Below are 20,254 nucleotides of genomic sequence, written 5' to 3' on the forward strand. Positions count from 1 at the left end.
CGTGCGTGCGTGCGTGCGTGCGTGCGTGCGTGCGTGCGTGCGTGCGTGCGTGCGTGCGTGCGTGTGTGTGTGCGTGCGTGTGTGTGTGTGTGTTTGTATAATTTTCAATATCAAACATGTATTTTTTTTAGAACTGTAAATATAACTATTATTACTGGATAACAGTAATGACTGTAAAAATGGAACTCCTAATTAATCGTAATTATTTTATCATGTAATTATTTTATCGTATTTATATAGATAAATGCCAAACATTTTTTTCTTTCAGTGTAGTTTCTTCAATTTCGAATTGTATTTGCTAACATAATAAAAAAACTTGTTTAATTTTTATTAATTTGATGACTTTTACCTATATATATTAATTGATTTAATTAAGCGGTTGAAATTTTCGACGAGCGATGTTTCTATTTGGCTGTTTCTATTTTGATTTTTTTTTTTCATAACAACAATTGATCAATCAAGATGTTTCCGGTAACATGGTACTTTTAAATTGGATCGATATCCTCAACCATTACGGAAAATTTATACGAGATTAATTGGCAGTACGCTTTTGCGCAATACGAAACAATTGGCAAACAGAGGGTCCGCTTCGATTCATTGAGCATATTTGACATAGACCTTTTGATACACTCTGGCGTATTCTCGCGGTATTTTTTGAGCTATATATATTATCTGCCGTACTGTTTTCGAGCATGAGCTAACAATAAATTGGCGTGCGTATAAATTCCAATAAGGTGTTTGCGTCCCAAGAGTTTGAAGAGTTACATAATACTTTCATTGTCACGCATACTGATCGATAGCATAGTATGGTTGAAGTAATGCAACATATTCGTATAGTTAACTGTTGTGTACCATGTCATACCAGTTTATGAACTTGACACTTAATCTGGTACTCATTTATCAGAGATATACGTGCTATCTGTGCATATAACAATGTACACAACTTGAAGGAAAGTACTTTTTGACCAGTCTTTGCAAAAGAGATTGAGCATCAGTTTGAAAAGGTTTTCAAACCTATCTTTTAAAATTTATTCGCGTTTTTTAAACATTTATATCAAGATGGAAATAGATAAAAATATATAAATTGTTCAATGTTATTTATTTTTTTTTTATATAATTATTAATAAACTTGGATTCTGAGATATTCAGTTAATGTAAATATAAATTTTAAATATCTTTTTAACTTTAAAATATAACATGTTTTATTGATAATGCAACATTCTAAGTTATTCACGTAATGTATCTTATATAATATTGTTCGAAGGACAAGTGTACTGTAGTTTTTAATAAAACTGATTTCTCAGTGTTAACATTTTTATCAAGCACAGACGTTCAAAAAAGTTATATTAGAATATAACTATTAGGTTTATAATTATCATAAAAAAATTAGATTTGTTCAATTTGTTCAAATAATTACTTATGCCATATCATTTGAAGGTTATTTTACGAGTGTTATTGATCTCAAAAATTCAATTAATCCCTTACACTCCGATATTGGATTTTTTAAATACATACTAATATTACATATTGAACATAGATAGTATTGGATTTGAACTTCTTGAAACAAATTGTAAAATATAATCTGTATAATATAAACTAGACGATAAATTAGACCTTTTTAATATGGTAATTCTTGGAGATACACATAAATTATTTGTTCCAAGTTGAAAAATATGAATATATCATTTGAAAAAATCTCTTAGCACATTTCTTTTTAGACGTTTTTTGTAAGATGCTTTTATTCTTTTTTATTTTAATTATAAATATTAGTCAAATATTAATTTATTTAGTAAGATTTAATATTTCAGACACTTAATGTTTTTAATTAAAATTTTAATTAACGACGAAGAAAATAAATTGATAATAGACGTAAAACTTTTTTTACACTTTTTCATGTTAATTCCCTTAAGAGATATAGAGGGTTAATGGCCTTTTGTGCCAGAAACCTATCACATTTCTCTAACTAATCATTTATATCTTCTAAAAAAGCGAACAAAAAAACCATACCAAGAATTTGAAACTTTCAATGTGTTTAGTAGATATTACTAAAGATTGTCACAACATATTTTTTGTGATTTACCACATGTACAGGGATAAAGATCAAAGTCTTACGAAAAAAACATCCTAGATCTGTTTTATATTTCAAAACTACACACTATTATTGTTGTTATTGAGTGTTTATTATTTTATAATGCTTTTTTATTTTATTTAATAGCTCCATAAATATACTAATTTCATTTTATATACATATATATTTTTATATACTTATATATATTATGTGTTCAGTAATAATGAATGCAGTGTAAATTCACAATTTATTAATAACTGTATTTTCTGCGCTCATAACAACTCGACAATTCAACGTTTTTTTACAAAAAAATGATGTGTGAAATTAGAATCTTATTTCGTGGAAAATCATTAATTATTCAAACATTTTTTAAAGAACTGTTCTGGACATCTATTATGAAACAAGCCGGAATGAATTCCGATCGGAATTAACACGATTTTGTGATTAGTTTATATGACATGTTAAGATGACTATACTTAAGACAAAAAATCGATCGAATAGCATATTTAGACAATAATTAATTATATGTGTTTTATGTTGAAAAAAGAATATCGTAATAAATGATGTCATAATAATTTTTAATTGTAAGTCGCAAAGTCCAAGACAAATCAGTTCGAAGAACTTTACTCGCGCTTCGCACCTTGAGATGCGCTAACTAGTTAAATCATCAGGTCATTCGTTATTCCTGTTCGAGATTGTACGGTTTCTTAACAATAATAGATCCAGTTGGAAAATAAATTGATAAAGATCAAATTAAATATGCGGAGGGAGAGCATTGGCCCTATGTTTTTGACAATGTGTCTAGGCTGTTCTATAACAGTCCAATGTTCCAAATCATTATGCTTCGACTATTCGTGAGACATCGTCTTAGGCGTCAACCTGCCACGAGGACGGCGAGCAAAATGCGTTTACTGTTTCGTCATCCTTGAAGCCTCGACCTGTCGTATAACGACAGACGTGCGGCTTTCGTCAAATCATAAATCAACGCTCATTTTCTTCTATGTTGGATTCCTCTGTTCTAACTGGAATTATGAAAATCCATCCGGTAAAGTAAATATAGGGCGTTTCGAAAATATCCAGACCTTCTGATTCATTCATTTTTAATCAGAAATTTTTTCAATGTAGTAAAATGTTAAGTTTCTTTAATTTTATTTATTAAAATTTATAACAGTAAAAAATATATCTATATACATTTTATAGAAATATTTCTTATATTTTTCTTTATTTCTTAGACATCTTATATCTTCTGTATTGCATATTATAGTCAAGATATAATATTCCAACATATCGAGCATATTCGAGCGAGTAAGGAAAGTGGTTAAAAGGTTGAAGAGATCGAAACAGCTTTTAAAATAGCCGAGGAACAGGAAGGCAAGCTCGCGGACCTTTCTTCGCGAGTACCTTGTAGACGACGGGGAAACGTCTGCTGGCACAAAATCGTTCGCGTTGCACAGTCGCAGACGACTGCAGAAAATCGAAGCGGAGTATCGTGACGCAGTGCACGCCACGCTAGTGCAGTGCCGTTGGGACGACCTTAGAGGATTTCGCGGCTTCTCGTCCTGAAATAGTGCGCGACCGGTATGCATTACTCGTGCGTGTCCACAGACAGCGAGAAAAGTCCCAAATTCGATTCTTGTTTGGCAACGGCATACAAAAGAAGCAACATCTTCGAAACTGGCGGATCTGTCGTTCCATGAAGACTCCATTTTTGGCTTTAATGAGATCTTGCGTTAATTGAAAATATATAAAATTGATTCTCAAAAATACGATGGGTGTGGCGATTGCCTTTCAGGGTGTTTATTGTTTGGAAAAAATCTGAAAAACTTGCAAGGGATTCTCTTCTTTATCTCTGAAAATCAGAGATTTTTATGAAATTTTATCAGTACTAAAAGAATTTTTTGGAATTTTACTTATTTTATTTCTTTCTGAAAATGTTCTTTTTTAGTCATTTTTTTTTAATAATGCAAAGTGTTAATAATCAGTTAATAATAAGTATGGCATATATATTTATGTATATTCACGTACATTCTTGCGTGTCTCGCGAATTTTTATAAAAATAATTAAGTTTGTAAAAGGCAATATTAATCAAAAGAGAATAGGTCATTGATACTATATTGTAATGAATCTTTCCTATAAATTTCATGTGAATCCTATAAATTTCATGGTTCCAATTGTAGAAAATGATAGATATAATCGGGAATTTCTTCTAATTTCTTCTAATTTACAATACACAGTAGTTTGCGTTACGTTAATTATATATTAATTTATTTCAAAGTTGCAATAAAAAATTTTTTTTAATCTTACTTGAATAAAAGTACCTAAAAAATTTGGAAATTTTTAGGGAATTTTTTTTACAAAGAGTTCAGTAAACATTCTGGGTTTATTTTTAATAGAAAGTTGTCCTTAATGGAAAATCGATAAACAAGTTTCGATGATTTATCATCGTAGAAAATTGTTCTCGAAGAAACTTTATCTTGAGGCGCGAAGTTTTTCCCGAAGAAAAGAATCGTTTCTATTGCTCATCGCCATGTGACTTTCATACGATTACGTAATGTCTTTCTGTCTGATTCTTTATGATACTTTCTGTTTAAATTTCCAAATATTATATTTGAATGAATAAATTACATTTGAATGAAAAAATATTCTTTTAATTAGCACATACTCTAATAAAACTTTTAAAGAAATGTACTTTTAAAGAGTACTTTATCTCTACTGGATCCAAACTTTCCAGATAAATTAAAACATTTCTGATTAATATAAAAAATAGTTTCGAAAGTAATTCCGAAAAGTGTCTGTAGTTCATTAATATTAATATTAATATTAATAATAGGAATAAGCAACAATCTAAATGTAGAATAGGAAACACATAAATAATTCTTTACTCAATTTTAAGATTCTTTTAATTTTCAATTTGAAATTCGATCATATAAAAATACAATTACAATCGACAATTATAATTTGCTAATCATATAACGTATTTTCTTATCAATTCCTTTTCTTAACAATTTTTTATAACGCATAAATCGTGTAAATATAAAATGGTAAATTTTTTGAAAATTACAAGTGCGAGCAATGTTATACAACATTGTAAGGCATGTTTGGGCAACAAAATACGTTTCAAGGAAAAATTATTTTCGACACCAAGGACGATTTTTCGTAATGTATGATACATGGCGAACGTACAATGCTGAGAATTAAGTATGTTTGCAAGATGCAAATGCAATGAACACGGGTCTACTTATTAATATCTCAGTATATCTGTATTGTATAGATATTTTAGATATTATCTCTCAAATTGGAATTTGAGAGATAATATCTGAGTACGAAGGATATGCATTCGATGTACATTGCGAGCACTAGTCCGCTTACACGATCAATGAAATGTACCATCTAGATATTAATACACTTGCACGATATCTAGATGTTTTAACGCACGGTTCGCTTGAAATGTAAACCAAGACGGAATCTGGAACGAGAATGCGATATATCGTATGTTATATACATGTGTTGCGACTTTCGGCATTACGTTTCACAAATAATTCGTCTCACAGGCAAATGATTCGTAGATAAATTGCTTCTTTTCATTCTTTTTTTATTCCCAATTTTTCTGTGCGTGTATTAAAGATGTATAGTAGATATTTCAAAATAATAAAAAAATTGTGAAAAAATTCAAATTATTCTAGATCATATTTAAAAGTAATACAAAAAAATTAATGCTAATTTACCATCTGTATCGAAGTTATTTCAATAAGTAGTATTTTTTTTATCTGTGTCTTTGTCTCTAATAGAAATATATGGAAATGTATATGTATTATAAAATATGTATTATAAAATATTGACGCAGATTTTAATTTTTTAATATAAATATTTTAAGTATGATTTTTTTATATCAAGTTACATGTGGAAATTATATAGTTATCTTATAGAAATAAATCCAATATTTATTTGTTTCCTAAATATTTAATTAAAGAATAACAAAAAATTCTACATTTTTTTTTAAGTATTTTAAAATTTAAAATGACTTATGCAAAGTTTGCGATTCACCGAAAGGCTATATTAATGGGATAAAATTGCGTTAATGAAAACAAATAAAATAAGAATTGAGAGAAACTCCTAAGATCTTTGAAAAATCCGACGATATAATAATTATAAAAATAATGATAATTGGATAAAATAGCATGAATTGCAAAATATTTTTAGCTGTAAATATATGCCTGCCTTCCTGAGATACTAATTTTTTTTCAGTATCACATATCATCAGCACAAATTAGCACTTCATTTAGTGATAATACTATAATTGCTCTTAGTGAACGTTCGCGCTCCAAATCAGAAAAATGTGTTGCTTAGTCTTATTAGAAAATCGTCTCGAAAAAGTAACTGGCAGATTTAAGCGACCACAGTTATAGCGACCACAATTATTTGCCTTCTGACTTTCATAATATGGTAAATGTTAAAGCGAGAATACATTGATATATATTTGATATTCTTTGTCGACAATGCTCGAATTCCTATTTCATATTCTACAATAAAGTTACACAAGTATTAAATTGCCATTGAATAAAGTATACTTTTTCAATTTTTTACTGTTTTCTAAAAGCTGTGAATTAATGAAAATTATCACTATTAACTTTCAACACGTTTCTTCTTTATTTAGAAGAAAACTCTCTCAGTTTTTTTTTAAAAGATTCAAGATTTTATTTAAAAACGAAACTTAATATAGGAACAACAAATCGTCTGTCTGGGTGTAATGAAATTTTCATTCTCAATTTTACTAAAATGAAATATTTATAAATAATACTGGAAATTCAAATCTTGGGTAAGGTGACATTTTTCGCAAAAAATTCTTTGTTTTAAGATGTTTATTAGCATCATTATTGATTTGTCGATCAATGTATATATATATGTGATGTTATTTCCAGCTTTAATTTGATTTTATGTCCGACAAATTAAATCGACATGCAGTTTATAACTGAAAAAAATATTTGTAAATATATATGAGTGTAAATATATATTATTAAGCACCAAGATTCGCTTCTCGAAAATGGGATTCTTTTTGTTATTTAAAATATAATATCTTAATCTATTATCTAGATTTATTTATTTTGTCATTACACTTTAATATTTTTTACATTTATTTTCATATTTTGATTAATGTCTATAGGAATTAATCTATAATATCGATTCAGTTCGTAAAGAATTGATCGAATGAAGGAATCAGGACGATTTTTTTCTCGTACTCAGATGAAGACATCAGTCGCCAATAGCTCGGTAGTCTTCTTGGTAGCCCGTTTTCTATTCTAATTTCGATGCTATTCTGGTACCGGTGGAGGCAGCCAATGGGCAACTCGTCCTCTCGGCTATCGTACGCGCAAATACATCCCTCACGGGCTCTTCGCTCTTCGTCTCATCCGGCGTGTGCACCCCCTTCCCCGTACCGATTGCAGTCGTTCTCGAGGCATCGTGTGCGATGCATATTACTTGTTTCTACCATCCCTTTATCAGTGACCGCGGTGAATGTTCCTGAATCGATCTCTCGATTTACGTCAAGCACCAAACATTCAAAACGAATCGATCGGTCGGAACATCTTCGAGGAGCGGTTTTGCTCGTCAATCAATCAGGATAATCCTAAAGGGAAGATAACATCAAGAGTACGATGCAGTGGCGTCGGCAGAAGAAGGTCACCCATGTGATTGGTTCCTCGAATCATGTACTGCTTTTAGCGAGGTATCAAGATGGTACGGAAACATTTCAATATAATTACATGTCACATGACGATCGTAATTTGTTGTGTAAAATAATTGAATCGATATACACAAGGTGTTTTTAAATAAGTGCGAAAAAGGATAAATTATATCGAAAAAGTGGCTTTAGTTGGCTGAAATTATGATATTTTGTAAATTATGAGATTTTTTTCTGATCTGAATTGATTTGATTGAAGCCATTTTTTTCATATGATTTGTGCGAGGTCCTTTTAGGAGATAATTCTTTGTTAAAAATTAAAAATTTTATATAAATGAATATATTCTTATATCCTTCCTTGAAAAATTACACTCCTTTAAAGGAGGAGGTAAAAATTAAATTTTTATTTTTTTTTAATTTTAGACGAAAGTTAGAAAAATAAAAAATTTGGCAAACATTTTCACTAGTAAAAAGGATATTTGGGGGATATTTATTAATATTAAAAAGAAAAAATAAAAATTTAATTTTTATCTTCACCTTGAAGAGCATAACTTCTTAGGAAGGGATATAGAAGTACATATTATAAAAAACTCTTAATTTTTGATAAAAAATTATTTCCTAAAATTTTTTGCATTTATTTAGAAACACCTTTCTAAATAAATGCAAAAAATTAAATTAAATTAAATTAATAAAAAGCGTTGAGATTTAAGCAGAAAATGTAGAGAAAGGTGAAAGAAAACTATGTGAAATTTCTCTTATCGTAGTTTGTATATAAATTAAATCATTCATTCGCTTCTCATCCATGTCATCAGTTAAATACTTAAATACTTAAATACTTATACATTTAAATACTTATACACTTTCTGAAATACAATCTCGAAGCTATAAAATGTGAAATTCATTACAGTTTCGAGGTTTTCAATTTTTTAATTCATCCATTTCTATTATTTCTGTAATTTTAGTAAGTCTATAATTCTATTAATACTATATATGTTAAACTATTGTATTCATATATATATAAAATTTTTCATATATAAAACGAGGTGAACATAAAGCGCAATTTATGTACATATGCATGAATTAATGTTTCTTTTTTTTCTGAATGTAGCGCTCTTATACTATGCTGTTCAACAATTAATTTCACAAACACTTCCTGTGTGATACAATCAATTTCATACAAATTACATTTAGAAGAATATATGTAGTTTCGTGCGTTAAATATAATGTGCGAAGTGATCATTTCAGAGACGTCACGGAAATATCTTATATTTTCTCTTGTTATTAAATACGACTGACAACCTACAATTACGAGTTCATTTGCTTACTTTTTACAATTTAAATTATGTATTATGCGAATGAAGCGTCGATTTCCTAGAAATTGAATCCACTTGATGTCTATAATATTAAATATCAGTGAAAATCCGAATATACATGGAAAAAACAAAGTTTTACTGAAGTATTTAAGTATTTTTTGAGATATCTCATTAAAATGCAACTAGTTCAGTAAACAAATAAAAGAATGTTTTTAGTCAATAATATATAATAATGATAAAATACAATGTGTAATAACAAGTAACACAATTTTAAGTGTAAAAAATGTACAATACAATAGTCACAGAGTAAAATTAACTTTACAAAGTATGATAAATAGATTTTAATATGTTGCGATGTCAGAATTTAAATTTGAATTTAAATTCTGACATGGCAATGTGCTATCATCTGTTTGTCATGCTTAATTTTATTCTATGGCTACCATATTGTACATTTTTTAGAACATGTGTTATTTTTTGATTCGTTATTACATATTGTGTTTTAAGGTTGCGTTTTGATAAGATTTCTCAGTCATTCAGTACTATCCAGCTATATTCAACTAAGTTTGTTCTTTAATGAAAGAAAATTGATTACATCTCAAGAAACGTGATCGAAGCATTCGATTTGGGTCTTCAGCATTTATTTGTATTAACGTTTGCTGATTAGTTAAAAGATTAGTGAAAACGTCATTGTAATTTAATGTAAAGATTTAAATACGATAAAGTTCATTTTATATATATATATATATATATATAGTGTGTGTGTGTGCGTGTGTGTGTGTGTGTGTGTGTGTGTGTGTGTGTGTGTGTAATATAATTGTGAACTGCTTGCAATGGTAATTTCTATTAGTCCTTTTCATTTCATTGAGAAACTTATTTCAGAAATTTTGTTTATCATGGTTAACTTTTTTAAATACTTTAACAAATTTATTCTTTACGAGTACCTATACGTATAATTAGACGCAATACTATAGTTGTAAAAAATGTTTGCAGAAAAATATTTACAAAATCGATTTGTTTTATTTAGATATCTTTAAAATATCTTCTGATATTTTAAGATTTGAATCATTAAAAATATTGCGAATGTTTTTCTCTTTTTGCAGAAGTATATATTTATTTATTATTTACCATAAAATTTTTATTTCATTAATTTGATACTAATTGAAGAGAATAGCATGCACTTTCTGAGTGTTAATCATCGCTCTCGGTTCAACAGCTCCACCCGGTGAAGAGGATGAGGAGGAAGGTTTGCGAAAAGACTACGTGAAGAGTCAGGAGAAGGAAACGAATACGCACACACATTTCGATCGGAATGGACAGCAAGGTGGCTACAAGCCGCGTCGAGCTGGTACCAGCATCAGCGGCGGAAGTACGAGCGGCTACGCCAGCAGCGGCTCGAGATCGCACAGAGACGAGAGCGCGGGTTCACCGTCGCAGCCTAAGATCATCTTCAACGAGGAGGAGTACACGAGAATTACGACACCGCGACAAGATGTTCTCTTCAAAAAGGGTTACCTGTCGCGCAAGAAACCTTGGACTGGAAACACAAGCACCAGCGCTACGCCGTCGACTACGGAGAGTCAATCGGCATCACATTCCACCGCAGGTGGTTATCGTATAGAATAAACGTATTATTGAATGCTAAATGCCATTGGCGAGTAGTGCTAAAATGCCAGCAAATTACAGCCTTGGTCATAAATATATAGCAGTCCCAATTAATGTAAACGTTCTATGTGTTTAACAAAAAATAAATTAAAACCAGTTTTGTTAAAAAATTATATTTATTTTTATAATAATTTTAATATATTTTTTTATTAATCTTCTTTTTCCTTTTATTATCTCTTTTCCAAGAAAATGCAGTAAATTGAGAGTGCTTAATACTTATGGTCAAGATAACTTATTTTTTTTGTCATTACTGAGTTAACAAGTTAAAATATTCTAATTTTATAAATCGTCAATATAGAAAATAAATTGTTGAAAATAAATTATTGAAACGTGAATTCCAACATTCTAATAATAAGCGTCTATTCGTATATATTTGCATGTATTTATTCAAGACAAGCTTTTCGTCTTTTCTATAGCGACAAAGACACAAGGGGTGGAGAAAGTTTTTATTATCTTGTTACTAATATATTTAATCTGCCTAGATAAAGAGAACATGTTTAAAGAACAACGCCTTTGTAGACGGTAGCGAAACTACAGAGGACCAGCAACTATTGGATAGGGATAGTGGAATGGGAGAATATCCGCCAATGAGTGCAGAACCAGGAGCGCAATTAGGATACGGAACATTTTACGATCATGCGAGCGGCTACTATTACGAATATCCTGTAATGTTGGTCGGACCTGCGCCAGTACCTACTCAAGTTGGACCAAACGTTTTAGCGACTGTACCTTGTGGCCCGGTTCCTCTAAGACCGATTGAGTGGATTAATCCTGCATTCGTGCCTAAACTTGCCAATCAGCCATATTGCTTAATGGATTATCAGGTAGTTCGAAAATCCTATTTGTCGTATATTTCCATTAAATGTCGATTGAAATACTGAGAGATAAATCCAGAAATTTTTTTTTTTAGAATACAAATATTATAATTGGATAATAAATAGACTCTATTTTGAAGTCAATTTAAACTATATTTTGAATTGTCTATTGTTATTATAATATTGAGATTTTATAGTAGGAAAAATTTATTTTATATTAATTCCAATCAATTATAACAATTACAATAATTATATATTGATTCATTAATTATTATTTGATTATTATTATGATTTATTTGTAGACTAATCAAAGTACAGAACCGATCGCAATAGTGGAGGACCAGAACGGCACGATAATGGAAGCTTCCAACAGTATGTGGAATGAGAGCGGTACTGGTAGCGCTAGCTGCAGTGGCAGCGTAGCCGAAGAGATCGAGGAACAAGTCGAAGAGGGGGAAAATGCGACTATGGAGCAGCATATCGTAAAAGAGCAGCTTATAGAAGAACAATCACAGGAGCAATTACATCTCGAGGAACAACAACATTTAGAAAACGGCATGACGACAGTTGATCCTTATCTAGATCCATTAATGATGCAAGAGCCAATGCATATGTCGCATATGGTGCCAGCCGTGCCGCAGCCATACATATATCCTGGTCATTACATGTTTGGACCTCCTTTGGTCAACGTTAATGGTTAGTTACAAGATAGATAGATTTAGGATTCGGAATCGTTCCCCAATAATGTACGCGTGCTATATAATATACGGATTGGCAAAATCTGTACTTGCTCTCTGCTACTTGCATGAGCAGATCTATATTCGCGCTCGTAGCCTTCGTTCTGTTCACAGTCGGATGGACGGAACAACGGACAAGTGTGTTGATTGCCCACGTTTGCGTTTAAGAAAAAAAGGCGCATTTCGGGGAGGGAGTACCAGCGCGATCGATTTGTATAATTTACTGTTACAATTTATTATTACAATTTATTATGTAGCAATCGTATCAGAAACAATATACAAAAAAATATATTTTTTACTCTTTAAAATCTATAATGTTTGTTAATTATTAGAATTATTATTTGAGTCGAATTATATTGTAGATTTATAAATAAATAATAGAAACAAGAATTATTGTATGAATCAAACAAGGTAAGATTGATATTTGTTTATTCAAAATTGTCCAAAATGTTTGTTATTTATTAATAACTTTAAAATATAGTTTTTAAATAATTTTTAATTTTTTTACTGGTTATATTAATTAAAAAACTCTGTTGATGTTTGGATAATTTTTTAAAAGAAAAGTCAATTCGATTAAAAATTTGATTTGAGGGAGAAATGATAATGCGAGACACGTTGTATGCAATCAAATCACTGCATAAACTAACAATAACGTAAAAACTAACAGTATGAAAAAAATTGAAGAAAAATAACGATATTTGCAATTATTGAGTTATTTATATTTGTGTTAAAAAACGCTCCTTCCTCGTACTGCGCTACACTGGCCGTAGTACGCTTGATTGTACCTATTTCTAATGTTAAACGAGAACAGTGTCGATCGGAAGCGCGGCCAAGGAAAAGGGATATGCCCCGATTCATGACTTCTGTCCCGTCCATCGGCATCATTGCTGTTATATTACTGCCGTGCCTCTACCACATTCAAGGTAAAAGGTAATAATTCGCAAAAAAGGTATCAGGCTTTAGACACGATCGTGGAAGTGGGAGCCTTGAGCCCCTGCAGGTTCGCAAAATAGTATCGAGAAACAGTTCAGCATTTTTTTCATGTCGAGAGTATCCGACGATTCAGTTCAGTACATGTAGTTCATTCTTCACGATCGTTCCTAAAGTTCCAACTCTGTACACGCTCGATTTGTCTGTTTGTCGCTCGCGATTAACGACATATGTCACTCGCATAAACATCAATCGATATACTTTTCACAGCTGCTACACGCCGTATTGTCTCATTGTTTCATTGTTTTCACATTGCACCAATAATAAAGCATCTCTCATGCGAGAGTCCATTGACTCGTGACTACTGCACAAGAAAATATGTCCCATGGTCGCACCGGCACAATTTAATGTCGAAAATATGTTTTAGCTACGCGAAAGACATGAGGTGATAGTTTGGCAACGACAGCATGTTGCTACATCTCAAATAGAACTTGTTAAAAATAACATTTACATGTTGTTTCACTTCGATGTATGAGAAGTCAGCAGGCACAGACAAACAGTGAAAAGCTAGGTTCACTTTTCGTGACAACTCCGGCACGTTCTAGTCGTTCTTCTAATATTCATATAATTGAGAGAATCGCTCATCGGATCGCCAAATGACGCACTAAAGTATTATTCATTGACTGGTCTTCGTATCTCTCGACAGATCGATAACGCGCGATTTCTTTTGTCCAAGGTGTTACCATTCAGGGCGGACCTTTGGTGAGAACCATGGACGTAACAGCTATGACAATGGCGTGCGCCAAACGAAGAAAGAAGAGAAAGAAAAGAAAACAGAGAAGACCTACTTTGGTATGTCGATAAAACTCATATAATGTAAGATGAATGCTAAGACGTTCTAAAACTTTTTTTGGAAGAAATAATTAACATAAATATGAAACAATTGTAATAAATGTATATATGTTATTAGCATGAAACATATATCGAAAATATATGAATACTAATACTAAAATTATCGTAATTATTTTTGTTGCCAAAAAAACATTTTTGATATAAATGCTTGATTTCTAATCATTTTTTTCGATTATATAAATTCAGGGTAACACTGAAGACGAAGAAGAAGGAGAATACAGTTCCGAATGTGATAATGATGTATCGTCTTCCCGACTATCTTGGTCAGAATGTCCAACTTCAACCGCGATTACAATGACGTCGGCCGCGAATCGACCGCTTAATCCTGAGTGCCAGGAATTTCAATTGCGGCCAGCCCTGCAATCGCGAATCCTCTCTGCTCCTGTTTTGACATCCACCGTCACCACAGTGGCCGAAGAAGTCACGTCGTCTGTCAATGACGCACCAGATATGTCATCTTACATCGAGACGGAATCCGCCAGTCGTGAGATCGAGACCACATGCGATTCGTCAATCGCTCAAAGTCTAACGAACCAGGAAGAGACGACAATCCATAATTCAGAGCAAATAGTTAGAGAAACATCTTTAGATAATATTCAGTCGCCGACAGTTGGACACATGCCCAGAGACAGGAACGCAGAAATTAACAGTCAAGCGAATTGTCTAGTTGCGAATGTGGAAACGATAATAATGAATAAGACTACTGAGATAAGGAGCAATGCTCCGACTGATTACGAAACGCCCTCCAGGACTGATACTTCTTTGGAGAACGATGGCGATTCGACCAGTGCCAATGTGAAGCATGAGTCATTCGAAAATAATAGTAACGACATTAATACGAATACATTGAATAATCGCGTCAGATGCCCTGAAGAAAATTTAGCTAATGGCGGTACTAACCACGAACATTTTGCTGACTTGGAAAAGGCATCAAAATCAAGATCGGTGAGTTCTCAAGAGAATGATTCCAATTTAACAACAATAAACGTCAACGAAAAAGAGGAAGTTCAACGATTACGATATTGCAACAATTCATCCATTACGCGAGCAACGTCATTTGGATTGCCGAGAAAATACAACAAAAAGGGTCTGAAATTCGTGAGAGAGTCTACGCCTGGGCCGGACTTGGATGAGCATCTGGATATGGAGAGCAAAATACTCGTACAACAATTCGAAGCTGTCGAACTGTCGGACGCAGATTGCAAATGCAATATTGTGAACAATAAGCTGGACGAGACAGAGCGAAAGATGGCGTACGAGGAAGACACACTAGAGGTACATAACGAGAGCATGATCAAAACGACAAATCGAGATACAATCGAAGGCTCGAATGAAGATTCCGGATTTGAGAGCCAAACTCGGTTATCAAAAAAATATCCAATTACAGCTGCAGTGAAGGAGTGGCTGCGTCGAGCGAACTCGCCTGATCTTTTCATAACGTCGGCGTCGACGTCGGAGAGCGAGACAGATGAAGATGATGAAGAAATGGTTGCAAAGCCGCCAAAAAACTTGCAAGGCAACCCCATGTCTGCACTATCTGCTAATAGCGGTGTTGACAACGTCACGTTGTTGTCGCGCACGGCTAGCTGCGGTGAATTCGCAAAGACCAACAATAATAACATCAACAATAACAACGCCAAGAATGATCAGATGGAAGCTGATTCAACGTCGATCGGCAGAAGAAAAAGGGACGCGAAAGTTATAAAAAGAAAAACAATGGCAAAGAAAAACGACAAACGAAACAAAAATGTTGATGAGAAAACGCAGAGCCAGTTAGTTTCCTCGTTGATTTCGTTGAACTTTGTCACTGCCGTGAGATCGAAAGACAAGCCGAAGAATAATGTTGGTGACATTTGCGAATTTACTCAGGAGGATAGCATTGCGGGTATGAGGGTTGCTTTAAGTTCTCGGATAAACTCGAAGAGAGTTAACGGAAGACGAATGAAGACATTAAGAAAAATCAGTAAAAATCCTGTTGAGAATATTGATATCAAAATGCGACGTATAGATAATTTAAATGATGGGAATGATGGGAAGGATAAAGAAATGATCGAGGACAGTATGGTGAGCGTGCGGACATTCGAGAAGGGGGAAATTATCGTTTCGCAAGACGGCAGATTATTACCGACATCCTCGTACGAACCTGTGCCGTTTAATTTTCATGGTAATTCCGTTGCGAAGACCGCTGCTTACGTCGATATGATTAATAAAAACGTGGAGATATGCGAGAAGATCAGCAAGAACAGCAGCGAGAACGACGAAAACGATAGCATAATGATAGGATCCTCGGTCAGCATAGAGGAGCCCGACGTGTTGGAGTGCTGGGAAGTAGAAACTGTGGAACCTGTGATAACCCCAAAAAGGATGCTGCAAAGTCCGGGAGTTCTGTGCGAAGGCGAGGCGGCGGAGGACGATAACATCGAGATCGAAAAAACCATCGTGGAACATGTGCAGAGATATTACAGACTCGCACGGGATTCTGTTAACACGGAGGAAGAGTCAAGCGAATTTAGCGCATCGGTAATTTCGTCGAGAACAGTGCCAAATGATTCGGAGGACAAAACAATTGGGTATTTCCGTGACGAGGAAATCCCAATCTATATACCGGACAAAAATCAGGACGTCATAGCGGATGAGAAGATACCCATCGATGAAGCGTTCGAGGTATACGAAAGCTATTACAACAGAAAATCACCGTTTTTATCGTTCGATTCGAAGATGTTCAGGCAAAGATCGTTGTATGGCCAGAACAGCGATGGTCCGATACCGTGCAGAGCGGTGTGCTGCAACATACAATAATATCAAGAAGATATACCCCATTGCGCAAACTCTTTTTCAAACAAAAAAATATATTATTATAACATACCTTATATTATAATAATATATAATTATATAACCGCGTCAAGCCATTCTTTTTAAAATAGGTCAGAGCATAGTGCTTTCTCCGGGTATATCACGTATATGTATGTGTAATATGCACTCCTCTCACAATACAAAAGTAAATGTCTTATCTCCATTGGACGGAGATTTAATGAATCGATATTCTTTTGAAAGTTCAGTGACACGCTCAAAGAAAACTAAATGTTATTTGAAAAGCATCGCGAATCGCGATCCATTTTTGTAAATAGTTTTAAGAGTTCGTTTGTGATGTATAATTTTCTGTGGGAAAACTTTCAAAATTTTATGTGTGGGAGCATGCATTGTAGGAGTCACTCTACGATAGCATTTTACCATTATTATCATTATAAGCATTGCCGTATATCATATTCGTATATTATTCGTAATCAAAGAGATTCGTAACGTTTCAGCGTTCAGCTTTTATTTAGATCGAGCTTATATTATTAAGAGGCAATATGTTGTTTTTTTCCGGGATATCATAGGAAAAAGCGCGAATTTTATTTTGGATGAAATAAATAAAGAAGGGAGAAAGGAGAAGAAAGAAGTATATGGAGAAGTGTAGAGGGCATAGGAGATGCCAGACTGTTGTTTTTATTCTCGCTACGATGTCTCGTAATACCACTCAGTCGAAATGACAAGAGCGTTATTTTTAGAATCTATATAAAAGACACGAATGTTAAAAGACTAGGAGTTATTGTTGCACGTAATCACGTTGGATGGCCTTTGCTTAGGAAAGTTCTGACTGCTCGCAATTTTTAACTCGGCATTATCGGAATATCCCGCATGTTCAACTATGAGTCTCCTTTTTCTTTCTCTTAAAGAAAGAGGAAAACTTACCGAGGAGGGTTGACAGAGCAAATCGTTCAATAATACATGCTTTTAAATAGCGTTACGTAATATAATCGCGTAGATATAATATCGCATTCTCATAGAAGGTATTAGCTGAAAAAAAAGGACAGCGATAAAACAGTGAACCATAGCTTTAGTCTATTGTTGAGAAGTAAAATGAGATCTATATAGAAGAATCTTACGACGGTTACATAACGATCTGCATGTAACGATTGCAGTTCAACGAACGTTTAGAGCAAGCATTATTAAATCTATTTTTCCCGCTTGACACTTTGTTAATTCGCGTATCGCAGAATTTGAATCTGTAAAAAGATATTGTCTCTCATGTCCAGCTTCGAGATCGCTGTAATTTAAGAAACACTATTAAAGCAACTTCATTAAATTTCCGTATTTCTAAAACTGAACATAATCAATAAGTTTTTTCGATACCAAATTTGGATTTTATGATGCGAATAGTCGAGTCATGAGAAGACCTCACTTCTAAACGTTCGTCGAGAAATCAGGGAGAAGCGAGGCGGTCTTTTTCTTTTTTTTTTTCTTTTTTCCGATACATGTTTCGAGACACGTTTCGACCGGAATCGGATGAACGCACTGCAAAAATGCATATGTGTACTTACGCATATACATAAAGAAAAGCTGCACTTGTTATGACATAGCCCACGCTTTAGTTGATTTGTGTTCAGGAATAGACTGAAGGTACCTTAGGTTGCATAATTGCGTGTCGATTGATAGGTGGTTTACGAGGTCATGTATCCCATATCATAACGCCCATAACATACCTCAGAAGATGTGTAAATAAAGTCATTTGAGGCATTAGCAGAACGCAAAATGATAATAAATACTGATAATTAATAATGATAATAAAGAAGAAGAAGAAGAAGAGAATGATGTAGCGAGATGATAAGTGCTAGTGATGACGATACGGTGGACGAGAGAAGGGAGAGAAGGGAGGATAGAAACTCGAAACCTATGTCACGCAGCAGCGATATGTAGACACCATTGTTCCTGCAATGTTCTAGTTTCCTTAAGCATACGTATAAATCATTTCCAAGATGATTAGGCGTAGCTCTATGGACGTTCGTTCACACCAAAGTAACATTAAAGAATAAGTATGAATATATATCGTTACATTGAAAAAAAAAATGCGCGTTGCATCAATTGTGTGCCTTATTCTGTGGCGGCCGTTTTTGTAACTATTTCAAAGCACTCTCCTTGATAATAGTCAGTAGCGAGATATCAAGGTGCGATTAAGACTTGTTAAAATTGAGAGAAAGAAAGAGAGAGTGTGTGTGAGAAAGAGAGAGAGAGAGAGAGAGAGAGAGAGAGAGAGAGAGAGAGAGAGAGAGAGAGAGAGACAGAGAGAAAGAGAAAAACGTGCGGGAAGGCTTACCCGCAATGATGATCCTTACCAGTGCATGCGTAGCCGAACAAGGACTCATAGATTCCTTTTCACAAAATTATTGACCTCCATGCGTCCGATTGTATGCCGATTATTCATAAAGACATTAAAGCGTTGCATCTTACACACACGAGTCATGTTACTGTACAATTATATTTTAGTAGAAGTTAACATGTATGAAATAAGTGTATTTGAATTTTGTTGTTTTTGCTTATAAAAATATGAATAAAATTTCAATTTTTAAAATCAACACTACCTCTGATATTTAAATTCATGCCCGAGCTTAACTATTATGTAATTTTAACAATTTTTATAATTATTTTGGAAGATAGTAAACTGAAATGCCATAATTCAAAATCTATTTTGAATAATCTATAATTTAGATTTTAACATTAAATTTTGTTTATAATTTTGTTTATAATTTTTATAATTATGTAAATTAAATTTTTGTTTATTATTTTTAATATATGCGTTTAAAAAAGTTATTTATATTTTTGTGCATTCTAAAGTTTCTCTAATAAGAGTTTAAATACTGTCTAACATTTTTAGACTATAATGTTGTACTTTTCAACTCTCTATCGATAATACAGAGAATTTTATAAGATTTTTATTGATGACTTTTTCATTGTATATTTTAAGAAAATGAATAGATAACAGGGTTTGATATAACAGGCTTCCTAAAAAGATTGGTAATGTAATTAAAATAATATATGGACATTAATTAGTAATGCTAATATCTAGTTTATGTTATTATATTTATGATTTGCGTTTATGAGGTAATGAAAATGGAGAAATAATGTTCTAAATTTGTTTTCAGAATTTTTTCAGAATTTAAAATAATTTATTATTGATATCAATTACAATTTTTGTGTGTATGTTTTTTTATTTTTAATTAACCTTTAAATTTTCTAAATTTAAAAGGTCTGCAAATTAATAATCTTTTGCAATAGAATTATGTACATATAGATTACTTATGTATATAATATATTAT

The 20,254-nt window shown here is 32.7% G+C and overlaps 1 protein-coding gene across 3 annotated transcripts in view; it reads left to right on the forward strand.

The window, feature by feature from the left end:
• The window catches only part of LOC108686849, a 38,352-nt gene extending 18,834 nt beyond the window's left edge, over window positions 1-19,518 (forward strand). The window contains exons 1-7 of one of the 3 annotated variants that reach the window (XM_018192341.1): window positions 6,380-6,511; window positions 7,310-7,804; window positions 10,275-10,664; window positions 11,243-11,547; window positions 11,841-12,234; window positions 13,942-14,057; window positions 14,304-16,916. In XM_018192341.1, coding sequence (XP_018047830.1) covers window positions 7,723-7,804; window positions 10,275-10,664; window positions 11,243-11,547; window positions 11,841-12,234; window positions 13,942-14,057; window positions 14,304-16,916 — 3,900 coding nt within the window. In that variant the 5' untranslated portion in view covers window positions 6,380-6,511; window positions 7,310-7,722. Of the gene's footprint in view, window positions 1-6,379; window positions 6,512-7,309; window positions 7,805-10,274; window positions 10,665-11,242; window positions 11,548-11,840; window positions 12,235-13,941; window positions 14,058-14,303 lie in introns of those variants that run through there. The other 2 variants (XM_018192342.1, XM_018192343.1) reach the window with 2 other exon arrangements.
• The last annotated feature ends 736 nt before the right edge of the window (window positions 19,519-20,254 follow it).

The sequence above is a fragment of the Atta colombica genome, unplaced genomic scaffold (assembly GCF_001594045.1).
Source record: "Atta colombica isolate Treedump-2 unplaced genomic scaffold, Acol1.0 scaffold197, whole genome shotgun sequence".
NCBI lineage: Eukaryota > Metazoa > Arthropoda > Insecta > Hymenoptera > Formicidae > Atta > Atta colombica.